The sequence below is a fragment of the Amblyraja radiata genome, chromosome 3 (assembly GCF_010909765.2).
Source record: "Amblyraja radiata isolate CabotCenter1 chromosome 3, sAmbRad1.1.pri, whole genome shotgun sequence".
NCBI classification, from domain to species: Eukaryota; Metazoa; Chordata; class Chondrichthyes; order Rajiformes; family Rajidae; genus Amblyraja; species Amblyraja radiata.
Window position 1 is genome coordinate 125,876,116 of NC_045958.1, and position 26,619 is coordinate 125,902,734.

The 26,619-nt window shown below is 46.7% G+C and overlaps 1 protein-coding gene across 1 annotated transcript in view; it reads left to right on the forward strand.

The window, feature by feature from the left end:
* The first annotated feature begins 240 nt into the window (after nt 1–240).
* Nucleotides 241–26,619, forward strand: part of spcs3 (signal peptidase complex subunit 3) — a 38,076-nt gene continuing 11,697 nt past the window's right edge. The window contains exons 1-3 of the mRNA XM_033018754.1: nt 241–302; nt 360–525; nt 25,597–25,670. Of these exons, the coding sequence (XP_032874645.1) occupies nt 383–525; nt 25,597–25,670 (217 nt within the window). The 5' untranslated portion in view covers nt 241–302; nt 360–382. The remainder of the gene's footprint in view (nt 303–359; nt 526–25,596; nt 25,671–26,619) is intronic.

Below are 26,619 nucleotides of genomic sequence, written 5' to 3' on the forward strand. Positions count from 1 at the left end.
CCTCTCCCCCTGCCCCCCCTCCCTCCCTGTACCCTCTCCCTCCCTGTACCCTCTCCCTCCCTGTACCCTCTCCCTCCCTGTACCCTCTCCCTCCCTGTACCCTCTCCCTCCCTGTACCCTCTCCCTCCCTGTACCCTCTCCCTCCCTGTACCCTCTCTATCGGCCGGAACGCTCGAGGCGGCGCGTGTTGCCGGGTGGGTGGGGCCTTTGGTGCGGTGACGCGCTCGGTCCGCCCGCTCTCCCTTCCCCAACCGCTGCGGTGCCCGGCAGCTGCTCGTCCCCCGGCCCCGGCCCCGGCCCATCTTGTCCCGTCCTGCCCTGTCCTGTCCCGGCCGGTGCCGCCGCTACATCCATCCATCCACCCGCCGCCGCCGCCGCCGCCATGAACACGGCGCTGTCGCGCGCCAACTCGCTGTTCGCCTTCTCGCTGAGTGTGATGGCGGCGCTGACCCTCGGCTGCTTCCTCTCCACCGCCTTCAAGCAGCGCAGCGTCCCCGTCCGCATCCACGTCTCCAAAGTCGTGCTGTGAGTGGGGGGGGGGTGGGGACTGGGGATAGAGGAGAGGGGGTGTAGTGGGGTACTGGGGGTGTGTGTAGAGGGGTTGGTTCCATGGCGGGGGTGGGGCTGGGGAGAGGGGGTTGTAGTGGAGTACTCGGGGTGAGAGGGTGATGTAGAGGGCGGGCTGGGGGAGGCCGCTGTGTGTATGAGTGTGTGTATGTGTGTGTATGTGTATGAGTGTGTATGAGTGTGTATGTGTATGAGTGTGTGTATATGAGTGTGTGTGTATGAGTGTGTGTATGTGTATGTGTATGAGTGTGTGTGTATGAGTGTGTGTTTGTGTGTGTATGAGTGTGTGTATGAGTGTGTGTATGAGTGTGTGTATATGAGTGTGTGTGTGTATGAGTGTGTGTGTATGTGTGTGTATGTGTATGAGTGTGTATGAGTGTGTATGTGTATGAGTGTGTGTGTATGAGTGTGTGTTTGTGTGTGTATGAGTGTGTGTATGAGCGTGTGTGTGTGTATGAGTGTGTGTATATGTGTATGAGTGTGTGTGTGTATGAGTGTGTGTGTGTATGTGTATGAGTGTGTATGTGTGTATGAGTGTGTGTATGAGTGTGTGTCCCTGTGTGTACACGTGTGTGTGTACCACGGTGTGAAGCAGGCTGGTGTCCTTTGCTGGTGTCTGTGTGAATGTTGGTGGGCGGGGGGTTTGTGGGGGGGACTGAGCGCCGGTGGCGGGTTGCATTGACTTTGTTCTCGGGGCCAGGCTTTCTCTTTGTCCTGAAGGATCCTTAATTTCTTCCCATCGACCTCACGCTTCTTGTTCTTCCTCCCGACGCCCTGTTTGTTCTTTGTGTCTCTTCTGTCTGCTGAACATTCATTGAGACTCTCCGCTACGACCCGTCCGTCTGTCTGTGTATCTGCCTCGCACCCACTATATTGCCTCGTGTGTGTGTGTGGGGCTCGATCACTTTCCCTTTGTGTGTACTTTGTGCCGCGAGTTCATTCATTTTACTGGGTGTGATAGAAACATAGAAATTAGGTGCAGGACATGATCTGACATATTTGCTTCAAGGATACGTGTACCTTTTTGTACCGACGCGTTTTATATGTCGAATGGATTTGGCTGAGGAAAGGCACGTGTAAAATTAAAGTTCCATAAATTAATCAAGTTTATACCAGGGGCTTGAAAACTGCGTTAAGGTTTCTTTGCCTTGTTCCATATGGCAGCGCTGACTTTGTAACTGGAGTGCTACCCTTTGTTGTAGCTGTTCAACAACGAAAAACTAGACCTGCTCTCATTCTATGAGGTCGATGCTAACCAGAATTGCATTTTTTTCCGCTATTGTTTTCCGTAGTCGGCGGTTAAAAGACGAGAGGTTTCATTTCCGTTGTAGTTGCTGCGAATCAGTGTGGTCCACGTATGCACAGAGCAGGCAACAACGCTGCTGCGGATGGCTGCCTGCCTGACCCTCATGGAGGTTACTGCGTGCTATGGATGAAGATGAGCAGTAGTGATACGCTCTGTCTCATAGTGTTCTTTAATTTGCTTAACTAAGAAAAGAAAAGGCATAACTGCATTGATGCAGAGTGCCATAAATTCGCACATATAAATGCCTGCATATCACGCCACTCAAGATGAGTGTGTTGTTTATTTTTAATGGTTAGTCATGGCTTGTCTTTGGCTTATTATTGTAACATGAACCAAAAACTGACTCTAAAAGCTTCTTTAGATATGTGAAAAGGAAAAGATTAGTGAAGACAAATGCAGGTCCCTTACAATCAGAGACAGGTGAATATATAATGGGAAACAAGTACTTTGGTTCTGTCTTCACTAAGGAAGACACAAACAATCTCCCAGAAATACTAGGGGATCGAGGATCTAGAGGAAGGGAGGAACTGAAGGGAATCCACATTAGACAAGAAATGGTGTTCGGTAAACTGTTGGGACTGAAGGCAGATAAATCTCCAGGGCCTGATGTCTGCATCCCAGAGTACTCAAGGAGGTGGCCCTAGAAATCGTGGATGCTTTGGTGATCATTTTGCAATGTTCTCTCTACTCTGGATCAGTTCCTGTGGACTGGAGGGTAGCCAATGTAACTCCACTTTTTAAGAAAGGAGAGAGAGAGAAAACGGGGAATTATAGACCAGTTAGCCTGACATCGGTAGTGGGGAAGTTGCTTGAGTCGATTGTTAAAGATGTTATAGCAGCGCATTTGGAAAGCAGTGACAGGATTGGTCAATGTCAGCATGGAGTTATGAAGGGGAAATCATGCTTGACATCTGCAATTTTTCGAGGATGCAACAAGTAGGATGGATGAGGGAGAGCCAGGACTTTCAAAAAGCCTTTGAAGGTCCCACACAAGAGATTAGTGTGCAAAATTACAGCACATGGTATTGGGGGTAGAGTATTGACATGGATAGAGAACTGTTTGGCAGACAGGAAGCAAAGAGTAGGAATCAACAGGTCCTTTTCAGAATTTACAACATATATTAACGATTTAGACGAGGGAATTAAATGTAACATCTCCAAATTTGCGGACGACACGAAGCTGGGTGGCAGTGTGAGCAACGATGAGGATACTATGAGGCTGCAGGGTGACTTGGATAGGTTGGGTGAGTGGGCAGATGCATAGCAGATGCAGTATAATGTGGATAAATGTGAGGTTATCCACTTTGGTGGCAAGAACAGGAAGGCAGATTATTATCTGAATGGTGTCAGATTAGGAAAAGGGGAGGTGCAATGAGACCTGGATATGCTTGTACATCAGTCACTGGAAGTAAGCATGCAGGTACAGCAGGCAGTGAAGAAAGCTAATGGCATGTTGGCCTTCATTGCGCGAGGATTTGAGTTTAGGAGCAAGGAGGTCCTACTGCAGTTTTACAGGGTCCTGGTGAGACCGCAGTATTGTGTGTAATTTTGGTCTCCTAATTTGAGGAAGGACATTATTGCTATTGAGGGAGTGCAGCGTAGGTTCACCAGGTATATTTCCCGGGATGGCCGGTCTGACATATGATGAAAGAATGGGTCGACGGGGCTTGTATTCACTGGAATTTAGAAGGATGCGAGGGGATCTTATAAAATTCATAAAGGATTGGACAGGCTCGAGGCACAAAAAATGGTCCTGATGTTGGGGGAGTCCAGAACCAGAGGTCATGGTTTAAGAATAAGGGGTAAGCCATTTAGGACTGAGATGAGGAAAAACTGTTTCACCCAGAGAGTTGTGAATCTGTGGAATTCTCTGCCACAGAAGGGAGTGGAGGCTAATTCACTGGATGTTTTCAAGAAAGAGTTGGATTTAGTTCTTTGAGCTAAAGGAATCAAGGGATATGGGGAAAAAGCAGGAACAGGGTACTGATTTTAGATGATCAGCCATGATCATATTGAATGGCAGTGCTGGCTGGAAGGGCTGAATGGCCTACTCCACCTATTTTTCTATGTTTCTATGTCCTGAGATACGATGAAAAGCTTTGTTTTGCCTGATATCCAGGCAAATCATACTTCACATTAGGGAATGCAAAAAAGAAAATAATCAGAATGCAGAATAAATATAGTGTTGCATCATTAAATGACGCACATTTAAAACTAAAACAGGAAACTTAATGTCCTTTGTCATCTTCTAATTCAGCAAACAGAACTTGTCAGTCTGTTACAGTGAGTTACCTACAAAACTTGCATGGAGATTTGAAGAATGTTAGGGTTAATTGAGAATGTGAACTTTGTTCACTTGTTAAAATTCATTTAAGAAGGTTCATAAGTCATCGCAGCAAAATTAGGCCATTCGCCCCATCAAATCTACTCTACCATTCAATCATGGCTGATCTATCTTTCCCTCTCAACCCCATAACCCCTGACCCCGGTCACAGTGGCGCAGCGGTAGAGTTGCTGCCTGCAGCTAATGCAGCGCCGGAGACCCGGGTTCAATCCCGATTACGGGTTCTGTCTGTACGTTCTCCCCGTGACCGCGTGGGGTTTCTCCGAGATCTTCGGTTTCCTCCCACACGCCAAAGAAGTGCAAGTATGTAGGTTAATTGGCTTGATAAATGTAAAAATTGTCCCTAGTGTGTGTAGGATGGTGTTAATGTGCGGGGATTGCTGGTCAGTACGGACTCGGTGGGCCGAAGGGCCTGTTTCTGCGTTGTATTTCTAAACTAAATTAAAACTAAACCATTAATGGGGTTGGGCAGTCAAACATTTTGATGGTGTCCATTTAGAACATGGCCCTTGCCTTCTGATGCCTTTGTGAATAATATGTTGACTGATTAGTCACTACGTTAGTCTATAGCCTTTGAACCTTTCAGCATCTTAAGCATTAATGTCTCTGTTTGATTGAATGGTAGAGCATTGAAACAGGGCCTTTGGCCCATCAAGTCCAGGCCGACCATCCATCAGCCATTCACAGCAGTTCTATGTTATCCCACTTTCTCATCCACCCCCTACACACGGTGGATACTTTACACAGGCCAGTTAACGTGCAAATCTGCAGTCTTTTCGATGTGGGAGGAAACCGGAGCACCAGGCGGAATCCCATGCGGTCACAGGGAGAATGTGCAAACTCCCAAACAGTCAACATCTGAGGTCAGGATTGAACCCGGATCTCTGGCGTTGTGAGGCAGCTGCTCTACCCACTGTGTCCTTGTGCTACCGAAAACAACAGCTTTTATTATTACCCTTACCCCTGATCTGTTTTTACTCTCTCTAAAGTACAGTTTATCATTTCATTTGCATTAAGATTTGCTTGCATGTTTCTCAGGTGTTTGATCCTCCTGTGGTTTTCACAGAAGGGACCTAGTAATTTTAATATCAGTTCTGTATACAGTTTGATCAGTCTCCACACCCTCCTCAGCTAAGGTTCCTGGCATATCCTCAGCAGCTCACATTGTCACGTTACCTTTCATTACAGGGTTCAGAGAAATAGAGGCTAAATGCAGACAAATGGGACTAGCTCAATATGCAGTTTGGTATGGACAAGGTGGGCTGTGGGGCCTGTTTAAGCTCAGTGACCCTCCTGCTAGACGTCTACTGGTACGTGGGGTGGCACGGTGGTGTAGTGGAGAGTTGCTGCCTTACAACGCTAGAGACCCGGTTTCGATCCTGACTGCGGAAGATGTCTACAGAGTTTGTATGTTCTCCCTGTGACAGTGGGTTTTCTCCGGGTGCTCTGGTTTTCTCACACATTCCAAAGACGTACACGTTTGTAGGTTAATTGGCTTGGGTAAAAATAGTAAATTGTCCTTAGTGTGTGCTGGTGTAATAGGCTGATCGCTGGTCAGTCGGACCGAAGAGCCTGTTTTTCACTAATTTCTAGACTCCACTCTCTCCTGCACCAGGCTCTTTTATGCTTCATAGAGCTGTGAGGTATTGCAAATGAGCCACATAATTATTGTGCCAGCAACCTTGTGCAGCTATAAGAATGCAGCCGGTGGAAGAACAGAGAGTTAGAACGTGAAGCCTGAAAACTGTAACACCCAGGTTTAGAAGCAGCATCCTCTCTACAAGCATCAGGCTATTAAATACGTCTGAAGAAAGGTCTCGGCCCGAAACGTCACTCATTCCTTCTCTCCAGAGATGCTGTCTGTCCCGCTGGGTTACTCCAGCTTTTTGTGTCTATCTTAGGTTATCTATCTATATTACTAAAAGTCTGATCTTGACCGCTTTTGGCCCACTGTGCTGCGATTTCCGAGAGAACGCCGCCACCTACAGCCGTAATTTTTGACCACCTCAGTCAGAGCCCCCCTCCACCTTCCGGGACCAGAGGATTTTTCCCATCGATGAAAAATCAGAGAGATATTAATGTTTTTTTTTTAAATTTGCCATTCTCTCTGCTGTCCCCGCTGGCGGCAGGAGGGAGGGACTATAAAACCTGGAAGTGTAGTCCCTCAGTCTCTGCCAGACCCAGGAAGCAAGAGGGTCACGGCTCTCTGAGCTGCGAATAACACTGAACGCACGCCTACTCCACAGTGAGTCCCCTCGATGCGGCTGTAAAGTGGCTGCTGCCCAATTGTTTGCCTCGCCTTTTTTAAAAGTTTGTGTTCACAAAATGAATTTTGCTTGTCAGGTGGCTGCAACCCAATTGTTTACCTCGCCTTTTTAAAAAGTTTGTGTTCACAAAATGAATTTTAGTTGTCAGGTGGCTGCAGCCCAATTGTTTGCCTTGGCTTGGCTTTTAAAATCGTTGCAACAGTTGGATGCCAGCCCCAGAATCCATTCGGCCCACAATGTCTATACTAGCCCTCTGGAAACCAGTACCTTCGGCCTGCAACACCCATACTAGCGCAACAGACAGCCCCCCCACTGGCAAGCAATATTGGATTTGGTGGAGAGGTGGAATATTGCGTTGGTGACCAGCCCTCCCGTGTGATGCTGGGACCCAACGGGTCCCACTTAGTCTAGTTAAATACTACAAACTAGGAGTTGAGTATAGGACCAATGAGGTCCTTCTGCAGTTGTACAGGGCCCTAATGAGATCACACCTGGAGTATTGTGTGCAGGTTTGGTCCCCTAATTTGAGGAAGGACATTCTTACTATTGAGTGCAGCGTAGGTTTACAAGGTTAATTCCCGGGATGGCGGGACTGTCATGCTGAAAGAATGGAGTGGCTAGGCTTGTGTACTCTGGAGTTTAGAAGGATGAGAAGGGATCTTATTGAAACGTATAAAATTATTACGGGTTTGGACACGCTAGAGGCAGGAAACAGGTTTCCGATGTTGGGGGAGTCCAGAACCCGGGGTCACAGTTTAAGAATAAGGGGTAAGCCATTTAGAACAGAGACGAGGAAACACTTTTCTCACAAAGAGTTGTGAGTCTGTGGAATCCTCTGCCTGGTGGAGGCCAGTTCTCTGGATACTTTCAAGAGCTAGATAGGGCTCTTAAAAATAACAGAGTCAGGGGATATGGGGAGAAGGCAGGAATGGAGTACTGATTGGGGATGATCATCCATGATCACATTGAATGGCGGTGCTGGCTTGAAGGGCTGAATGGCCTACTCCTGCACCTATTGTCTCTCAACTGCATAGAATAAGGGTCCTGCCGCAGAACGTTACCTATATAGCAATGAGATTAATACTTTCAAAAGTATAACAGATATATAAACATGGCAGAAGATAGACACAAAGTGCTGGAGTAACTCAGCGGGTCAGGCAGCATCTGTGGAGAACATGGACAGGTGACGTTTCACAGAGTGCTGGAGTAACTCAGCGGGTCAGGCAGCATCTGTGGAGAACATGGATAGGTGACGTTTCACAGAGTGCTGGAGTAACTCAGCGGGTCAGGCAGCATCTGTGGAGAACATGGATAGGTGACGTTTCACAGAGTGCTGGAGTAACTCAGCGGGTCAGGCAGCATCTCTGGAGAACATGGATAGGTGACGTTTCACAGAGTGCTGGAGTAACTCAGCGGGTCAGGCAGCATCTGTGGAGAACATGGATAGGTGACGTTTCACAGAGCGCTGGAGTAACTCAGCGCGGCAGGCAGCATCCCCAGAAGAATAGGTGACGTTTTGAAACGGGGACTGACTCACAACGTCACATAATATTTTTCCCCCGAGATGCTGCCTGACCCGCTGAGTTACTCCAGCATTTTGTGTCTATGTATTGCAAAGGTATGTTTTTCACAAAACAATATCAATATAAAGGGCACATATTGCAAAAATGTTAATACATCGGATGTAAATTCAGAAATGAGGAAGTCATGTCTCAGTTGAACAAAACTTTGATTAGATATCATCTGGAGTATTTCTTTCATGTTTCCAAATGGAACAGAATAAGCTTACGATACGATCGAACTTTATTCATCAGCGGAGGGAGATTGGTCTGCATACACACAAGGTATACACAAACTTGAAACGTAGTGTAGATTCTTAACTGAGGAATAATTGGGAGACAAACAACTTGTCAGAATGGTATTGGAGACAAAATCAGGGACAGGTTAATCAGCCCGAAAAATACACGAAGAGTCCCTGCCTGAAACATCAACTATCCACGTCCTCCAGAAATGGTGCATGATCTTCTGGCTTACTCCAGCACTTTGTGTTTTGCTCAAGATCCCAGCATCTCTAGTTCCTTGTTTCTCCATGTCTCAATTTCCCCAGGCTTCAACTCCTCCTGTGTGCAGAACTCCTGTCACCAGTTCCCCAATCTTTTACTTATCGCCACTTTAAAACATGTCACTGGAGCTAGCCTCTATTCTATGCAGGATGAAATGTCTCTGCTTTGTTTATAAATGACCAGCCCCTTCCTTGTCTTGCAATTATCGCCCTCCTTTGGTTTTCTCCCACTAATTAAAATATCTCAAAATGTATAGTATTTAGATGCCCCTGTACCATTTTGTATGTTTCAACAAGATCACCAAGTCTTCCAAGAAAAGACCTGCCTCTCCTCCCAGACATTAGTCTGGTGCTGCCTCCAATGCTACATTGTTAGGGTTTGTCCCACACATATGGGGGAAAAATCAGGAACGAGGTACTGATTCTGGTTGATCTGCCATGATTGTATTGAATGGCTGTGCTGGCTTGAAGTGCCGAATGGCCTACTCCACCTATTTTCTATGTTTCTCTGGATAGAAGGAATGGGTGACATTTTGGGTCAACATAATTCTTCAATCTGTCTACGGGTGCTGTCTGTACGGATTTTGTACGTTCTCCCTGTGACTGCGTGGGTTTTCTCTAGGTGCTCCGGTTTCCTCCTACACTCCAAAGACGTACAGGTTTGTAGGTGTTCTGTAAGTTGTTTACAAAAAAATAATCCCTGGTGTGTTGGATAGTGTTAATGTGAAGGTATTCGCTGGTCAGCGCGGACTTGATGGTCCGATGGGCCTGTTTCCACGTAGTATCTCTAAAATCTAAGGTAAAAATCAGAAAGCTTTAGTTCCACTAAGTTCAGTGGAAAGATCTATAAAAGAATGTAGATGTGGTTCACTGATGGATGGAGATACACATCTGTCTCCTGGTGGTAAAATACATTTAATTTAGGACTTAATGAAGCTTGCACAGAGCTGCCAGTGGAATGGGTAATTTGGGAAATGGAATTGGCACAATAATGTTGAGATCGGAACTTTAATGATGCAGATCTTTGAGCTGTCCTGTCTGTAAGTCAGAATGGAACTCTGCTGTCTAATGTTATGTCCCAGTGCTTGGCATGCAGGTGTTATAGACTCATTAGGCACGGAAACAGGCCCTTCGGCCCAACTCGTCCATGCTGACCAAGAGGCCCCATCTAAGCTAGTCCCATTTGCCCACAGGTAGTTACAGAAAGATTCAAGAAACTGAGCTATAGGGAGGGGTTGGACAGGCAGCCTTGGGGCGCAGGAGGGTGAGGGGTAATCTTACACTGGTGTGTAAAATCATGAGAGGAATAGATCGGGTAGATGCACAGTCTGTTGCCCAAAGTAGGGGAATCGGGAACCAGAGGATATAAGTTTAAGGTGAGAGGGGAAAGATTTATAGACAATAGGTGCAGGAGTAGGCCATTCGGCCCTTCGAGCCAGCACCGCCATTCAATGTGATCGTGGCTGATCTTCCCCAATCAGTACCCCGTTCCTGCCTTCTCCCCATAATCCCCTGACTCCACTATTTTAAGAGCCCTATCTAGCTCTCTCTTGAAAGCATCCAGAGAACCTGCCTCCACCGCCCTCTGAGGCAGAGAAAAAAGTGTTTCCTCGTCTCCGTTCTAAATGGCTTACTCCTTATTCTTAAACTGGCCCCTGGTTCTGGACTCCCCCAACATCGGGAACTTGTTTCCTGCCTCTAGCGTGTCAAACCCCTTAACAATCTTATATGTTTCAATGAGATACCCTCTCATCCTTCTAAACTCCAGAGTGTACAAGCCCAGCTGCTCCATTCTCTCAGCATATGACAGTCCCGCCATCCCGGAAATTAACCTTGTAAACCTACGCTGCACTCCCTCAATAGCAAGAATGTCCTTCCTCAAATTAGGGGACCAAAACTGCACACAATACTCCAGGTGTGGTCTCACTAGGGCTCTGTACAACTGCAGAAGGACCTCTTTGCTCCTATATTCGATTCCTCTTGTTATAAAGGCCAACATGCCATTTGATTTCTTCACTGCCTGCTGTACCTGCATGCTTATTTTCATAGACTGATGTACAAGGACCTCCAGATCCCGTTGTACTTCCCCTTTTACCAATTTGACACCATTTAGATAGTAATCTGCCTTCCTGTTTTTGCTACCAAAGTGGATAACGTCATATTTATCCGCATTAAACTTCATCTGCCCACTCCCCCAACCTGTCCAAGTCACCCTGCATTCTCATAGCATCCTCCTCACAGTTCACACTGCCACCCAGCTTTGAGCCATCTGCAAATTTGCTAATGTTACTTTTAATCCCTACATCCAACTCATTGATGTACATTGTAAATAGCTGCAGTCCCAGCACCGAGCCTTGCAGTACCCCACTAGTCACTGCCTGCCATTCTGAAAGGGTCCCGTTAATCCCTACTTTGTTTCCTGTCTGCCAACCACTTCTCTATCCATGTCAGCACTCTACCCCCAATAGGAACCTGAGGGGTAACTTTTTTACGCAAAGGGTGGTGGGTGTATGGACAAGCTACCAGAGGAGGTAGTTGAGGCTAGGACCATTGCAAAGTTTAAGAAACAATTAGACAGGTACGTGGATAGGACAGGTTTAGAGGGATGAGGGCCAAACGCAGGCAGGTGGGACCAGTGTCAATGGGTCATGTTGGTCGGTGTGGGCAAGTTGGGCTGAAGGGCCTAGTTCCATGCTGACTCTGAGAAGCAGGAACAGATTATTTGGCCCCTCAGAGCTTTGGCGCCTCTGTCTCTGCCAACCAAGGCAGGAAGGGCTAGTTATCCTCCTCACCACGTGGGAATGGAATGTGCTTTGTGTTGGAAAATGGCTCCAATCGCCCTGAACCAACGGGGACTTTGATGTATCAATGGTAACCTGAGTCATGCATGTCAGTGTAGTCTCAGTGCCACTTTACTTGAGACCTGAGGGGGAAACTGCAGTACTCAGCTGGCAGCCAAGCATTCAACACAGAGGACAGACCAAAAAAACAAAAGAGGCACCTATCCAACGCAAAATACCACACGGGACAGGTTTACCCTGAGAGGGAGAAAGTTGAAAGGAGATATGCAAAGCAAGTCTTTAATCCAGGACATGGTGGGTGCTTGGAGCTGGTTGGTAGTGGACGTGGTGGAGACAGATGTGGCGGCAATGTTTGAGAGGCATTTGGACTGGGTGGGTATAGGACTGTTGGAGGAGGTAGTTGAGGCAGGGACTACAGCAACATTTAAAAGGCACTTGGACAGGTACATGAATAGGCATGGTTCAGAGGGACTAGTTTAGATGGAGTGTTTGGTCACCATGAACGATTTGAGGCATTGGGCCTGTTTGTGGCTATGACGTGACTAGCCAGGGTTTAGAAGGATATGGTTCATGTACAGGCAGATGGGATAGGGGTGGCATCTTGACTAAACAGACATTGTGGGCCAAAATGCCCCAGACCCACCGCCATCTCTGGTTGTATGTATATAGAAACATAGAAAATAGATGCAGGAGCAGGCCATTCGGCCCTTCGACCCAGCACCGCCATTCAATATGATCATGGCTGATCATCCAAAATAAATACCCCGTTCCTGCTTTTTCCTCATATCCCTTGATTCCTTTAGCCACAAGAGCAAAATCTAACTCTCTTGAAAACATCCAGTGCATAGGCCTCCACTGCCTTCTGTGGCAGAGAATTCCACAGATTCACAACTCCCTGGTTGGTATTCTGGCACAGCTGATAGAGCTACTGCCTCACAATTCCCGAGCTCCTGGTTCGATCCCCACCTCAGCTGCTGTCTGTGTGGAGTTTGCATGTTCTCACTGTGACGACATGGGTTTTCTCCAGGTGCTCCTGTTACCCTCCACATCCCAAATGATGTACAAATATGTAGGCTAATTAGCCTCTGTAAATTGCCCCTAGTGTGTAGGGCGTGGATGAGAAAGTGGGATAACACAGAAATAGTGTGAACGGGTGAGTGATGGTCGGCGTGGAACAAAGGGTCTGTTTCCACGTTGTATATTTCAAATCTATCTCCTGTAAGAGATCTTTGTATTTAATGTATCTAGGCCTCTCATGGTTGTATATTGTGCTGCTTCTGTATACAAAAGGTTACAGTACCCTTATCAATTATGAAGCTACATTTATCAACAATTCTTGTCCATAAATATACCCCCTCAGCTGTTTTCAGTTTGTGACCAATCAACTTCTAATTTAATAAACTGATAGCTAAAAAGTATGAAATCAACAACTATTCTAAAAATGTGAAAGTTCAGCTTTTAATGTTAGAGGCTGGCATGCCACACCACACATACCATCACAAAAAATGTACTCATTGTAAACAACTCCGTTGTCTCCCCTTGGCCTCCACGTTTCAAAAAGGCCAATCCTTATCCAATTATTTATTTATGACTACAAATTGCCGTTCTGATGACATCTTTGTACATCTCTTTTGCACTCGCCAGTTCATTCCCTCCACTAATGTGTGCAGAGCTCGAGCTGCGGCCGAACTGGAACACAATTGAAAAGTGCACAATTCCTAATAGGCCTTATCTGGGAGAGGCAGAGTTTGATTACCTTTTTCAGGGGGAAAGCAGGAGTCACTGTTCAAAATAAATAGTTTGCCATTGAGTCAGAGATGAGAAATGTCTTCACCCGCAGAGCAGTAAATGTTTAGAGTTCTCGACGAGGCTGCAGCAACGAGAACACATTTTTCACTCGGAGGGTAGCCGTATCTGGAATGAGCTGTCGGAGGACGCTACAGAAGCACGTATATTATAATGACTTTTAAAAGGCATTTGGGCAGATATATGGATAGGAAGGATTTAGCGGAATATATCATTTAGCGGATATATCTATATCCTTTAGTATATATATATTATACTGTAAATACACTCCTAAAGCTTACCCCCCTAGTCTAGTTCAGTAAAAAACACTGCCTCAAGCACTGGACCAACTAATCTTTATTTTTAGAATGGACCGCAAATTCCTCTATACAATACCTAAACCACCGCGGGTTCGATCCTCGTCTCTGTCTGGCCAAGTCCGTCAGCCTCGTGCAAGCAGACACTGCCCAAACGGTCACGCAGTCCCAAGCGCCCTTCCAGAAGATCGACACCGGTCTAACATTGTAACCTTTTATAGGTCCACAAACATTAAGGGGCCGAACTACATAGGGGTGGTCCCCCTACAATCCAATCAAACATATCAATTACATCAATACATTATTGACAGTTCCCCAATCCAATTACAGAGCGTCTAAAACAATGTTTCTTACAGAAGCTTCTGGAAGGAAGCTAGTCAACCGAATAATGCAACATTTACCCTGGAACACAAAACAATTCTGCCAGGGCTTAACACTTTGGCCAATCAACAAACAGCAGGGTAACTGTCTTGCAAACATTATTTACAATTCCTTTGCAGCAATCCAATCAAACTCATGCATTTATAACACCTTGGAGCTCCTCTGCAAGATTCTCATACATACTAACAATTACAAAGATACTTATACCTTTCTTATCTGAAGCACTGATCTGGGACCTAGACTTCCCGGCACCAGCCAGCAGCCTGTGGCTTCTTATACAGAAATACAGACTTGGCCAAAAAGGCCTTGTAATGCATGAATCCACTGCTGGCTCTATTTTGGCCAGGATTTACAAAACTGTAAGTGTGTAGGAAGGAACTGCAGATGCTGATTTAAACCAGGTAGACACAAAAAGCTGGAGTAACTCAGCGGGACATGCAGCATCTCGAGAGAAGGAATGGGTGACGGTTCGGGTCGAGACCCTTCTTCAGACTGAAGGTTCAGTTCAGTGTAGTTTATTGTCACGTGTACCGAGGTACAGTGAAAAGCCTTTGTTGCGTGCTAGCCAGTCAGCAGAAAGACAATACATGATCACAATCAATCCATTTACAGTGTACCAATACATGATAGGGGAATAGCATTTACTAAAAGGTAAAGCCAGTAAAGTCCGATCAAAGATAGTCTGAGGATGCCCAATGAGGTAGATGTAATGGTATATCCCTTATAGACTGAGGGATATAAGGGATCCTATATAAGGACAAAGAATATCTTTCTAAGAGGGATATTGGAGATATCCCTCTAATATATATATTTCAGGTATATAACTGGTTAATGGGATGAGCCCAATATACCAACTTAGCTGGCATGGACAAGGCAAGGTGGGCCGAAGAGCCTGTTTCCGTGCTGTTCAGCTCTATGACTAAGATCACTTAGTATATTCAAGGTGGGGATCGACATATTTTTAATAAGGGATTTTACAAAGGATCCCTTTTAAAGGGAATCGAGGGATGTGAGCTGCATGGCCCAACAGGCAGGGCTTGGTGGGTCGAATGGCCTTTCCAGTGGAAAGTGAGGTGAAACGGGTGCCACGGAGATCGACCAGCCTTGTTCTGACCTGCCTGCTACTGCTCTTGTTTCTTGCATTTTTACGTAAGCACCTAATTGATGCACCCTAAATACAGCCAGAAAATACCGGAAACACTCAGCGGGTCGGGCAGTATCTGTGGAAAGAGAAACGGAGATAATGTGTTGGGTTGGAAGCCCTTCATCGCACCTGGGAGATGAGAAAATATCAAAAGCCTTGTTGAATTGACACAGTTTGTAGATGGGCTCTTCAGCCCATCGAGCCCAGGCTGACCGTCAATCACACTGGTCCAATGCTATCCCACTTTTACACCACCACCTACACACTAGGCACAATTACAGACAGCCAGTCTACAAACAGACTACAGACTACAAACCCGCACGTCTTTGGGATGTGGGAGGAAACCGGACCACCCAGGGAAAGCCCATGCAGTCACAGGAAGAACGTGCAAACTCCAAACAGAGAGTACCCAAGGGTAAGATTGATCTGATGCTGTGAGGCAGCGGCTCCTCCACTGTGTCGCCATCAGTGCAAGTACATCACAACACATTACAGAAACGTTGCCCATTCTTTCCCTCCAGAGATGCTGCCTCACCCACTGAGTTACTCCAACATTTTGTGTCTACCTTCCATTTAAACCAGCATCTGCAGTTCTTTCTTATACAACACATTACATTATCCTCGTGGGATTTGTTTGTTACATCCAGTGTCTCATCTCCATAGCCCTATTCCCTCGTGGTATTCAGCTCTCTCACACACTGGTCTTGCTGTGGAAGCAGGAGGTGCCTCAGAGTGCCGTCGTTTGTGTTTTTTACTTTGCCTAGCCTGTTCTCGAGGTCATCTGTGGGGAGTCGCTGATCGGCTTTTATTTAAAGTCTGCAGCTGTTTGCTAATGTTGTTTCCATTCCAACTCTGAGTGGTTCAAAGTCTTATGAGCAAGTGGAAAAAATGGGGATATATTTTGGAAAACCCACCGGACGGTGATCGAGGGAGGTAGCATAGCTCAAGGTACGAGGAACTATTTGTGTAACCCAGCTGTTACATGGCACCAGCCAGCGTAAAGTTCACTGTGGACTTGGGCACGTAATGGGGATAGCTGGACTTTAACGTGGGAACATTTACCATATAGGAGCAGTACTCTTAGTTCAACCCTGTGAGAGAACACAACACTTGGCAGCACAATGGCGCAGCGGTAGAGTGGTTCGATCCTGACTTCGGGTGCTCTCTGTACGGAGTTTGTACGATCTCCCAGTGACCGCGTGGGTTTTCTCCAGGTGCTCCGATTTCCTCCCACACTCCAAAGACTTGCACGTCTGTAGGTTAATTGGCTTTGGTAAAATTGTAAACTTTCCCTAGTGTGTAGGACAATGTTAGTGTACGGGGATTTCTGGTCAGCATGGACTCGGTGGGCCGAAGAGCCTGTTTCTGCGCTGTATCTCTGACTGAAGAAGGGTCTTGACCCGAAATGTCGCCAATTCCTTCTCTCCCTGCCTCACCCGCTGAGTTTCTCCAGCATTTTTTGTCTACCTTTCATTGGATGATGATTGGACTGATGGTAATAATGTACAGGTACTACCTTCTACTTTTAGAGATCTAGCAGGTAAATAGGCTGTTCGGCCCATCGAGTCCATGCTGACCAGCGATCACCCGTACACTGGTACGATCCTACACACTAGGGCCAATTTAACAATTTTATCAAAGCCAATTAACCTACAAACCCGTACTTTGGAGTGCGAGAGGAACCCGGAGAAAACCAGGGAGAGTTTACAAAGTTGGTACAGACAGCAGCCGTAGTCAGGATTGAATCCCGCTCTCTGGTGCTGTGAGGCAACAACTCTACCACTGCACCACTCCTGAATACAATACCTGGTGTGACAATGTAACTACTTGTAAATAATATAGAATTAACTGATAATAACTACCAAAAGCTTGAACTAATAAGCATGGGAAGTAAACAGCAGTAACAGACATCATTGGGACTTGGCGGAAACAGGAAAAATAGAACAACACAGCACAGGAACAGGCCCTTCGGCCCACAATGTCTGCCGAACATGATGCCAAGTTTAAACTAGTCTCCTCTGCCTGCACATGAACATATCCCTCCGTTCCCTGCGTATCCATGCCTATGAAAAAGCCTCTTAAACACCACTATCGTATCAGTCAATTATATTCGTAACATGCACCCAAAGGTGCAGTGAAATGAATTTGCCAGCAGCGATACACTTAAAAAGAGCGCACAATACACAATAAGATTTAACACAAACATCCACCACAGCATTCTTCACTGTGGTGGAAGGCACAAAGTTCAGCCAGTCCTCCTCTTTTATTCACCCGTGGTCGGGGCCATGAACGGTCGAACACACTCCGCGGCTTGGAGTGCTCTGAATCGGCACTTTCCTACCAGAGTCTGCGGCTTCAGGATGTTATAGGCTGTAGACCGGCAGTGGGCGCTCTTCTCCAACGATCCCCGGCAAGGGATCCCAGATTCCGCGATGGAAAGTCCATGCCGTGCCCCCGGTTAGAAGCTCCGCAGACCGCGGCTTCAGGATGTCGTAGTCTGCGGGCCAGCGATCGGAGCACTCCTCTCTGGCGACCCCCGGCAAGGGTTCGCCCGCTCCGCGATGGAAAAAGTCCACGCTGCGCCCGCTGCTGATGCTCCAGGCCCGACTCCAGGAAAGGCCGCTCCAATCCAAGCTGTTCGGCCACAAGATGGGAGGCAGAGAAGCGACATGGAAAAAGTCGCCTCTCCGTCGAGGGTGACTGAAGATTGGTTTCCCCCTGTCCCTCCCCACCACTCCCACACAAGACACACCCAAAGCAAACACTTGTAGCCAAACCAAAAAAAAAAAAAAAATGTCAAAATAACGGACACGCTGCTGACAGGGCAGCCGATTCGCAGCGCCCCCACCGCCACTCCTGGCAGCCACTGCTGTGTAAAACGAAAGCGAGCCGAGTGGAGTCATGGAGAAATGGTTCTGCTCTCTCTCAATGACATCAACACCAGTGTATGCCTTCAGCTCTCACACCTGTGTAAAGCCACACAGAATCCAGCGTGTTAGTAACACGCCACACCCACCATGTGCCTTTTCTTTATTTGTGTAAACTTCCTGTCTGGAACGGAGAGAGTGGATCCTGGAATCTGGAGCAACAAACAATCTGTTGGAGCACCTTGCAGCCTTGAACACTGAGTTCTCAGTTCTGCTTTATTAAATCGGACAAAAACTCTTGATGCTGACAAGCATTACCAATATTTTCTGGTGGAAATTTTACTTTAGTTTAGAGAAACAGCGTGGAAACGGGGTATTTTTTTTGCCCACCGAGTCCGCACCAACTAGCAATCCCCACACATTAAGACTATCCTACACACACTAGGGACACATTTACATTTGCACCAAGCCAATTAACCGACAAACCTGTACATCTTTGGAATGTGGGAGGAAACTGGAGATCCCGGAGAAAATCCACGCAGGTCATGGGGAGAATGTACAAACTACGTACAGACAGCACTCGTAGTCAGGATGGAACCCGGGTCTCTGGCGTTAGCTCTCCTGCTGCACCACCATAATGCTCTGACTTCTATGTAATGACAGATTTTATTGTTAGTAAGGGAGTAGATATGAATTCTTGAAATGTGAGAAGTAGTGGAGATATATTGTCAGGGCTGCCAACTCTCACGCAATGAACGTGAGAGTCACACATTTGACAAAATTCTCACACTCACGCTGATCACAAATTTCTCATGCTCAAAAATCTGCAGGTGTTGGAAGTTCAAACTAAAGCAAAAAATTGTTTTAGAGGTGAGTAAAAACCATGAGGGGAATATAAAGTGAATGCCTAGTCTTTTTCCCAGGATGTGTGATTCAAGCATTAGAGGGCAGGGCTGTCAAACTACCGGCCCGCCGGATGTTTTTGGGGAAAGGTGAGACACGGCGGCGGTCCCAGCACTGACCCCCCCCCCCCCCCAGGCACCGCTCACCCCTCCCACCCTCATCTCCGGCAGCTCTGTGTCCATCGGCCGCTCTGTCCACACCCCATGGAGTTTTAACTGCAGCCTGGAGCCAGGAGCGGACCGGGTGAGTGGGGGTGTCGGTGCCATCTCCGGAGCCGCGGGAATGAATCTCGGGCTAAGGCTCCGCTCCGATGCCTGGCCCCCGGGCCAGTGACCCTCACCTCCCACGGACCCCAGATGGACACAGAGCACCTGGACCGGCCCGCATTTCCCAGAGTGGGGGGGGGGGGGGGGGTAAGAGATGGGGGGGGGAGACGGAAACACTCCCTGGGCATCGCCAAGTCTCCGTTCACTCTGGATGTTGTCGCCGCTTCACTGACACGCACTCTCACACACACCCTGGCACACACAAGGTTTAAAGAGATATGGGCCAAATGCGGATAAATGGGACTAGTTTAGATGGGGGCATCTCGATCTGCATGAACAAGTTGGGATGAAGGGCCTGTTTCCATGTTGTAAGACTATGACACATTGTAGAAAGGGTGCAATTGCTCTGGAGAGGATCCAGGGGAGATTTGTGAAGATGTTGGCAGGGCTGGAATTCTTTTTTCACTTTGAAGAAAGATTTAATAACTGGGATTATATTCTCTGCAGCAATGGAGGTGAAGAAAAAACTTAGTAGAGGTGAATAATATGAGAATAGGACCTGTTACGCTTAAGAAAGAGTGTAGGAAAGAACTGCAGATGCTAGTTTAAACTGAAGATAGACACTAAAAACTAGAAAATCTCAGTAGGACAGGCAGCATCTCTGGAGAGAAAGAATTGGGTGATGTTTCGGGTCGAGACCTTCAGACTGAAGAGGTCGAAAACCAGCCATAAAACACAATGACTGGTGATTTGTGTTATCCAACTAAGGGCAGAAATCAGAATCATGTGTTCATCTTTATTGATGTGACACCATAATAATTACATTAAAGAAAAAATAATTTAATGGGGTGGCACAGTGGCGCAGCGGTAGAGTTGCTCCCTTACTACCACATGGGTTTCCTCTGGATATTCCGGTTTGTCCCACATCCGAAAGAAGTGCAGGTGTGTAGGTTAAATGGCTTCTGTAAATCGTCCCTGGCATGTAGGATGGAACTGGTGTATGATAGATTGCTGGTCGGTGTGGACTTGGCGGGCTGAAGGGCCTGTTTCCATATATATGTTTTACATATATATCTTAATTTCATTGAACCATATGTACAATACAATACAAATTTATTGTCATTTGAGCCTCTGAGACTCAAACGAAATTTTGTTTACACAGCCATACAAACAAAGACAATGTCCTACAGACATACACACAATTAAATTCACACAAACATCCATCACAGTGAACCCACTGTGATGGAAGGCAAAGTCTTTTCTCTCCCCTGCTCGCCATGTCTCTCCCGATGTCCAAGCCCCAGGCGGGTGATGATAAGTCCCACGGCCATTTTAGGCCGCGCGGGGCGATTTACGGCCCCGCTCCCGGTCTGAAGTACAAGGTTGGAGCCCCCACGGGCGATGATGAGTCCCACGGCCATGAAGCTGCGCCAGGTGATGTACGGTCCCGGTCCATATTCAATCCCACATGTGATTGAATATGTGGCATTATTTTCGTCTTGCTTCTAGTCAAAGGGTAAGTTCAGGATCAGTTCCTGTGGATTGGAGGATAGCTAATGTTATCCCACTTTTCAAGAAAGGAGCGAGAGAGAAAACGGGGAATTACAGACCAGTTAGCCTGACTTCGGTGGTGGGAAAGATGCTGGAGTCAATTATTAAACAGGTAATAATGGGGCATTTGGATAGCAGTAAAATGATTAGTCCAAGTCAACATGGATTTATGAAAGGAAAATCATGCTTGACTAATCTTCTAGAATTTTTTGAGGATGTGATAAGTAAAATGGATGAAGGGGTGCCAGTGGATGTAGTGTATCTAGACTTTAAGAAAGTCTTTGATAAGGTCCCGCACGGGAGACTGGTGACTAAAATTAGAGCACATGGTATTGGGGGTAGGGTGTTGATTGGCAGACCGGTAGCAAAGAGTAGGAGTGAACGGGTCCTTATCAGAATGGCAGGCAGTGGCGAGTGGAGTGCCGCAAGGCTCGGTGTTGGGGCTGCAACTGTTTACCATATATATTAATGATTTGGAAGAGGGAATTAGGAGCAATACTAGCAAGTTTGCGGATGACACAAAGCTGGGTGGCAGTGTGAACTGTGAAGAGGATGTTAGGAGGTTGCAGGGTGACCTGGACAGGTTGAGTGGGTGGGCAGATGCGTGGCAGATGCAGTATAATATAGATAAATGTGAGGTTATCCACTTTGGCGGCAAAAACAAGGGGGCAGATTATTATCTCAATGGGGTTAGGTTAGGTAAGGGGGAGGTGCAGCGAGACCTGGGCGTCCTTGTACACCGGTCACTGAAAGATGGCTTACAGGTACAGCAGGCAGAGAAGAAAGCTAATGGAATGTTGGCCTTCATAACAAGAGGATTTCAGCATAGGAGTAAAGAGGTTCTTCTGCAGTTGTATAAGGCTTTGGTGAGACCACATCTGGAGTATTGTGTACAGTTTTGGTCTCCTAATTTGAGGAAGGACATCCTTGTGATTGAGGCAGTGCAGCGTAGGTTCACAAGATTGATCCCTAGGATGGTGGGACTGTCATATGAGGAAAGGTTGAAAAGACTAGGCTTGTATTCACTGGAGTTTTGAAGGATGAGGGGGTATCTTATAGAAACATAAAATTATAAAAGGACTGGCCAAGCTAGATGCAGGAAAAATGTTCCCAATGTTGGGCAATTCCAGAACCAGCAGCCACAGTCTTAGAATAAAGGGGAGGTCATTTAAGACTGAGGTGACAAAAACGTTTTCACCCAGAGAGTTGTGAATTTATGGAATTCCCTGCCACAGACGGCAGTGGAGGCCAAGTCACTGGATGGATTTAAGAGAGAGTTAGATAGAGCTCTAGGGGCTAGTGGAGTCAAGGGATATGGGGAGAAGGCAGGCACGGGTTATTGATAGGGGACGATCAGCCATGATCACAATGAATGGCGGTGCTGGCTCGAAGGGCCGAATGGCCTCCTCCTGCACCTATTTTCTATGTAAGGTTGATTGATTTATTTGTGCAGACTCTTGCCTTGCTTCTCTGGGTTTTTTTCCTATATATAATATATATACATGCATAACAGCATGAATTATAATCTGATTTCCATACATGAATATAGTCATTCATGTACTGCACCTGTTGATCAGAGCCTGGCTCTACTGTGGAATATAATTAGGAATGTAATTTAGCCTAACCTTATTCATACCTAATCCAATTTAAAGCATAAATGTTGCATTCAAGTGTTAGCTAAAAGACTCGCTACAGTATGCACCAGATTGCACAATTTCAAGCTGAAAAATGTGAAGGCTCCTTACCGTGGGAGCGGGGGCACACTCCTCCCACACCCTCCCCTCCCATAACCTCCCCCCCCCCCCCCCCCCCCCCCCCCCCCCTCGGTCGCTATGCTCCCTCGCAGTTTTTCACTCTAACTGTCACCCAATGTTGGCAGTCCCGTATTGTTCCGATGTTGCCTCTGTGACAAGGGCCGGTATTGTTGCCTTGCTGTGTAATTGCTGTTGTATTGAGAGTAGAACAACATTGTTGATGTGTGAGTGTGAGTAAAATGCAAGGTAGTAATTACTGGAAGACAATGTTTAATGTGAATACAGTTGTAACGTTGCCACATGCAGAGATCTCGATAATTGAAGAAAACTATAGCCTCAGGGTTTGCTGTTCCTTCGTCTTGTGTCTATTATTTAGTTTGCAAAAGAGCTAATTTAATTTAGGATGGTTAGTATCGACAGATTTTGTACGTTGTAATAATGTCAGATTTTTTGACGAGTTACTTATTTTCCTTGCCCGTCTCAGAATTTAGTTTGATTACATTTTATGATAATGTTTGAGCTGCGAATCGGTGCACATTCAATACTGATCACTAACGAAACGCGCAACCTGGGGAAAGGCAACATTTGCAAAGCATACGAGAAAGCTATAGGAATGGAACTGCACTACTTTATACACTGAATGGAGTCAATGGAAGGGTGGTAGACACAAAATGCTGGAGTAACTCAGCGGGACAGGCAGCATCTCTGGAGAGAAGGAATGGGCGACGTTTCGGGTCGAGACCCTTCTTCAGACTGATGTCAGGGGAGGGGGCAGGACAGAGATAGAATGTAGTCGGAGACAATAAGACTAGTGGGAGAACTGGGAAGGGGGGGAGGGGATGGAGAGAGAAAGCAAGGGCTATCTGAAGTTAGAGACGTCATTAACCCTAACCCCGATGGAAGGGTGGTTGGTTTGTGTGATGGTCTGGGTTGCCTTCACAATTCTCTGGAATTTCTTCCCATCTTGCGTGGAACGATTCCCAAAACAAACTATGATGTATCCCGATAAATATACTTTTGTTGTCTCCCCGCATCCTTTTTTTACAGAGAAAACAATCCAAGTCTGTTTGATTTGTCCATGTAGCTAAAACCACCTAATCCAGGCATCATTCTGGTAAACCTCATCTGCACACTCTCCAAAGCCTCCACACAGGTCCTGTAATGGAGTGACCAGAATGCACACAATATTCCACATGCAGCCTAACTAACAAGGCTGCTTCATGACTTCCTGCCTCTTATACTTGGTAACTACAGTCGGTCGACTTTTTCTGTTGGATTATTTCCAAAAACAGAAGACCGTTTGTAATTAATGATGTATGAATCCATTAAGTGGTAGCTTTTGCTTGTTTACCTTAATCTACCATAACCAACTTGTGCCTCAAGCTGTTATAATTTAGATTTATGACCCAGATAGAGTTATAGAGTCATGGAGTGATACAGCATGGGAACAGGCCCTTCAGCCCAACTTGCCCACACTGACCAACATGTCCCAGCTACACGAGTCCCACCTGCCCACATTTAGTCCATACCCTTCCAAACCTGTCCTATCCATGTACCTGTCCAACTGTTTCTTAAACGTCAGGATAGTCCCAGCCTCGATTACCTCATCTGGCAGCTTGTTCCGTACACCCACCACTCTTTGTGTGAAATAGTTACCCCTCAGATTCCTATAGAATATTTTCCCTTTCACCTTAAACTTATGTCCTCTGGTCCTCAATACATCAAATATGGGCAAGAGACTCTTTGCGCCTACCCGATCTATTCCTCTCATGATTTTATACACCTCTATAAGATCACCCCTCATACTCTTGCGCTCCTGATTTCAATCAGGAGCGCAGGAGTGTTTTATTGTCAGATGTCCCAAAAAAACAATGAAATCCTTACTTGCACCAGTACAACAGAATATGCTGAACTAAATGACTATCTTAATACATCTTGACATTATGGCAATTTCCCTAAAGCCGCAAAATCTACAAATAGCCTTCATCACAGGAAACAGACTATTGATTGACATCTGCTACAAACCTGCTCTCCCATAGCTATCTTGATTACACTTCTTCCCACCCTGCTTTCTGTAAAGACTCTATCCCCTACTCCCAATTCCTCCATCTGCACCCAGGATGAGGTGTTCCAAACCAGGGCATCGGATTCTTTAGGAAATGGGGTTTCCCTCTTCTATTATATATGAGGCTACACTGGGGTCTCCTCGATATCCTGCAGCTCCGCTCTTGCTCCTCCTCCCCTCATTCGTAACAAGGACAGAGCCCACCTTGTCCTCACCTTCCACCCCATCAGCCGTCGCATACAGCTCATAATCCTCCGACATTTTTGCCACCTCCAACAGGATCCCACTACTGGCCACATCTCCACCCCTTTCTGCTTTTCGCAGAGACTGTTCCCTCCGAAACTCCCCAGGTAATTTTCCCTGATGCAACACCTGACCCTTTACCTCCCCCCTCGACTCCATCCAAGGACCCTGACAGTCTTTCCAGGTGAGGCAGAGGTTCACTTGCATCTCCTCCAACCTCATCTACTGTGTCCGCTGCTCCAGGTGTTAACTTCTCTACATCGGCGAGACCAAGCGCAGGCTCGGCGATCGTTTCGCTGAACACCTCCGCTCAGTGCGTCTTAACTTACCTGATCTCCGACTACATTCTATCTCTGTCCCGCCCACTCCCCTCACATCAGTCTGAAGAAGGGTCTCGACCCAAAACGTCACCCATTCCTTCTCCCCAGAGATGCTGCCTGTCCCAGTGAGTTACTCCAGCATTTTGTGTCTACCCTGAAATAGCCTGTTCTTTAGTTGATTCAATAGATATTAGGTGCAGGAGTAGGCCATTCGGCCCTTCGAGCCAGCACCGTCATTCAATGGCTGATCATCCCCAATCAGTATCCCGTTCCTGCCTTCTTCCCATGTCCCCTGACTCCGCTATCTTCAAGAGCTCTATCTAGCTCTACTAAGGGGAACCCTGTGGGTGGGGGGGCCGGGGAGGGTGGTGGGGGTCGGGGACAGGAGGGATGCGTACTTTTTGTCACTTTGTGGTGACTCTTTTGAATGCAAAAACAAAGACTTTCACTGCATCTGGCTAGGTACAAGTGAGAATAAAATATCATCATCAGCTGTAATGAGTTTGGAAACCACCGGCTTCATGACGGCGCTCCCAAGAGATGCGGTTAAAACCTGATTGTGTTGCTGCACCAGCCTGCAGCTGACTTTAATCATTTAATAATGATCTCTAATACGCTTTATTGAATAACTAATCAGATCATTTCTGTTGCAGGAAAAATGTGGAAGATTTCACGGGACCCCGAGAAAGAAGTGACTTGGGATTGATCACGTTTGATCTGTCTGCAGATATCCTTTGAATATTCTTGCATCAAGGAAGCACAACATGTGAAGTTTGGGACATTGATTAGTGTCCAAATAATTCCTGTATTTAATGAATATAGCAAGTGTTCAGGAGCTTGTCAGTAACTACCTGTGGTTCTCAAACTCTCAGCAATTTTTATATTGATTACTGCAGAATACAGATTTAGGGGCGGCACGGTGGCTCAGCGATAGAGTTGCTGCCTCACAGCACCAGAGACCCGGGTTCCATCCTGACTGCGGGTGCTGTCTGTATGGAGTTTGTATGTTCTCCCAGTGTGGGTTTGCCCCGAGTGCTCCAGTTTCCGCCCACACTCCAAAGTCGTGCGGGTTTGTAGGTTAATTGGCTATGGCAAGTTATAAAATTACCCCCTAGTGTGTGATAGTACTAGTGCACTGGGTTATTGCTGGTCGGCGCAGTCAATGGGCCGAATGGCCTGTTTCCACGCTGTGAAAAAGTCTAAAGTAAAGAAAATGTCAGGTTGTTTATTTTGTAGTTACTCGTGCAGCCGAGCTGAAAACTCTTTGTAGAATCAATGAAAATTTATCAGTCTGCTGAAGACCAATTCAAACCACGTTTGAGCTTAGTTTAGTTTAGAGATACAGGGTGGAAACAGGCCCTTCGCCCCACCGAGCCCCCCCCGACCAGCAATCCCTGCACACTAACTATCTTACACACACTGGGGACAATTTACAATTTTTACCAAAGCCAATTAACCTACTGACCTGTACATCTTTGGAGTGTGGGAGGAAACCGGATCACCCGAAGAATACACATGCCAGGCACGGGGATAACATGCACACTCCGTACAGGCAGCACCGATAGTCAGGATGGAACCCTGGGTCTCTGGCGCTGTGAGGCAGCAACTCTACCGCTGCACCACCGTGAGTTGGTCAGAAATGAGCTGTCCACCCATCAGTTGTATGTTGATTGTCT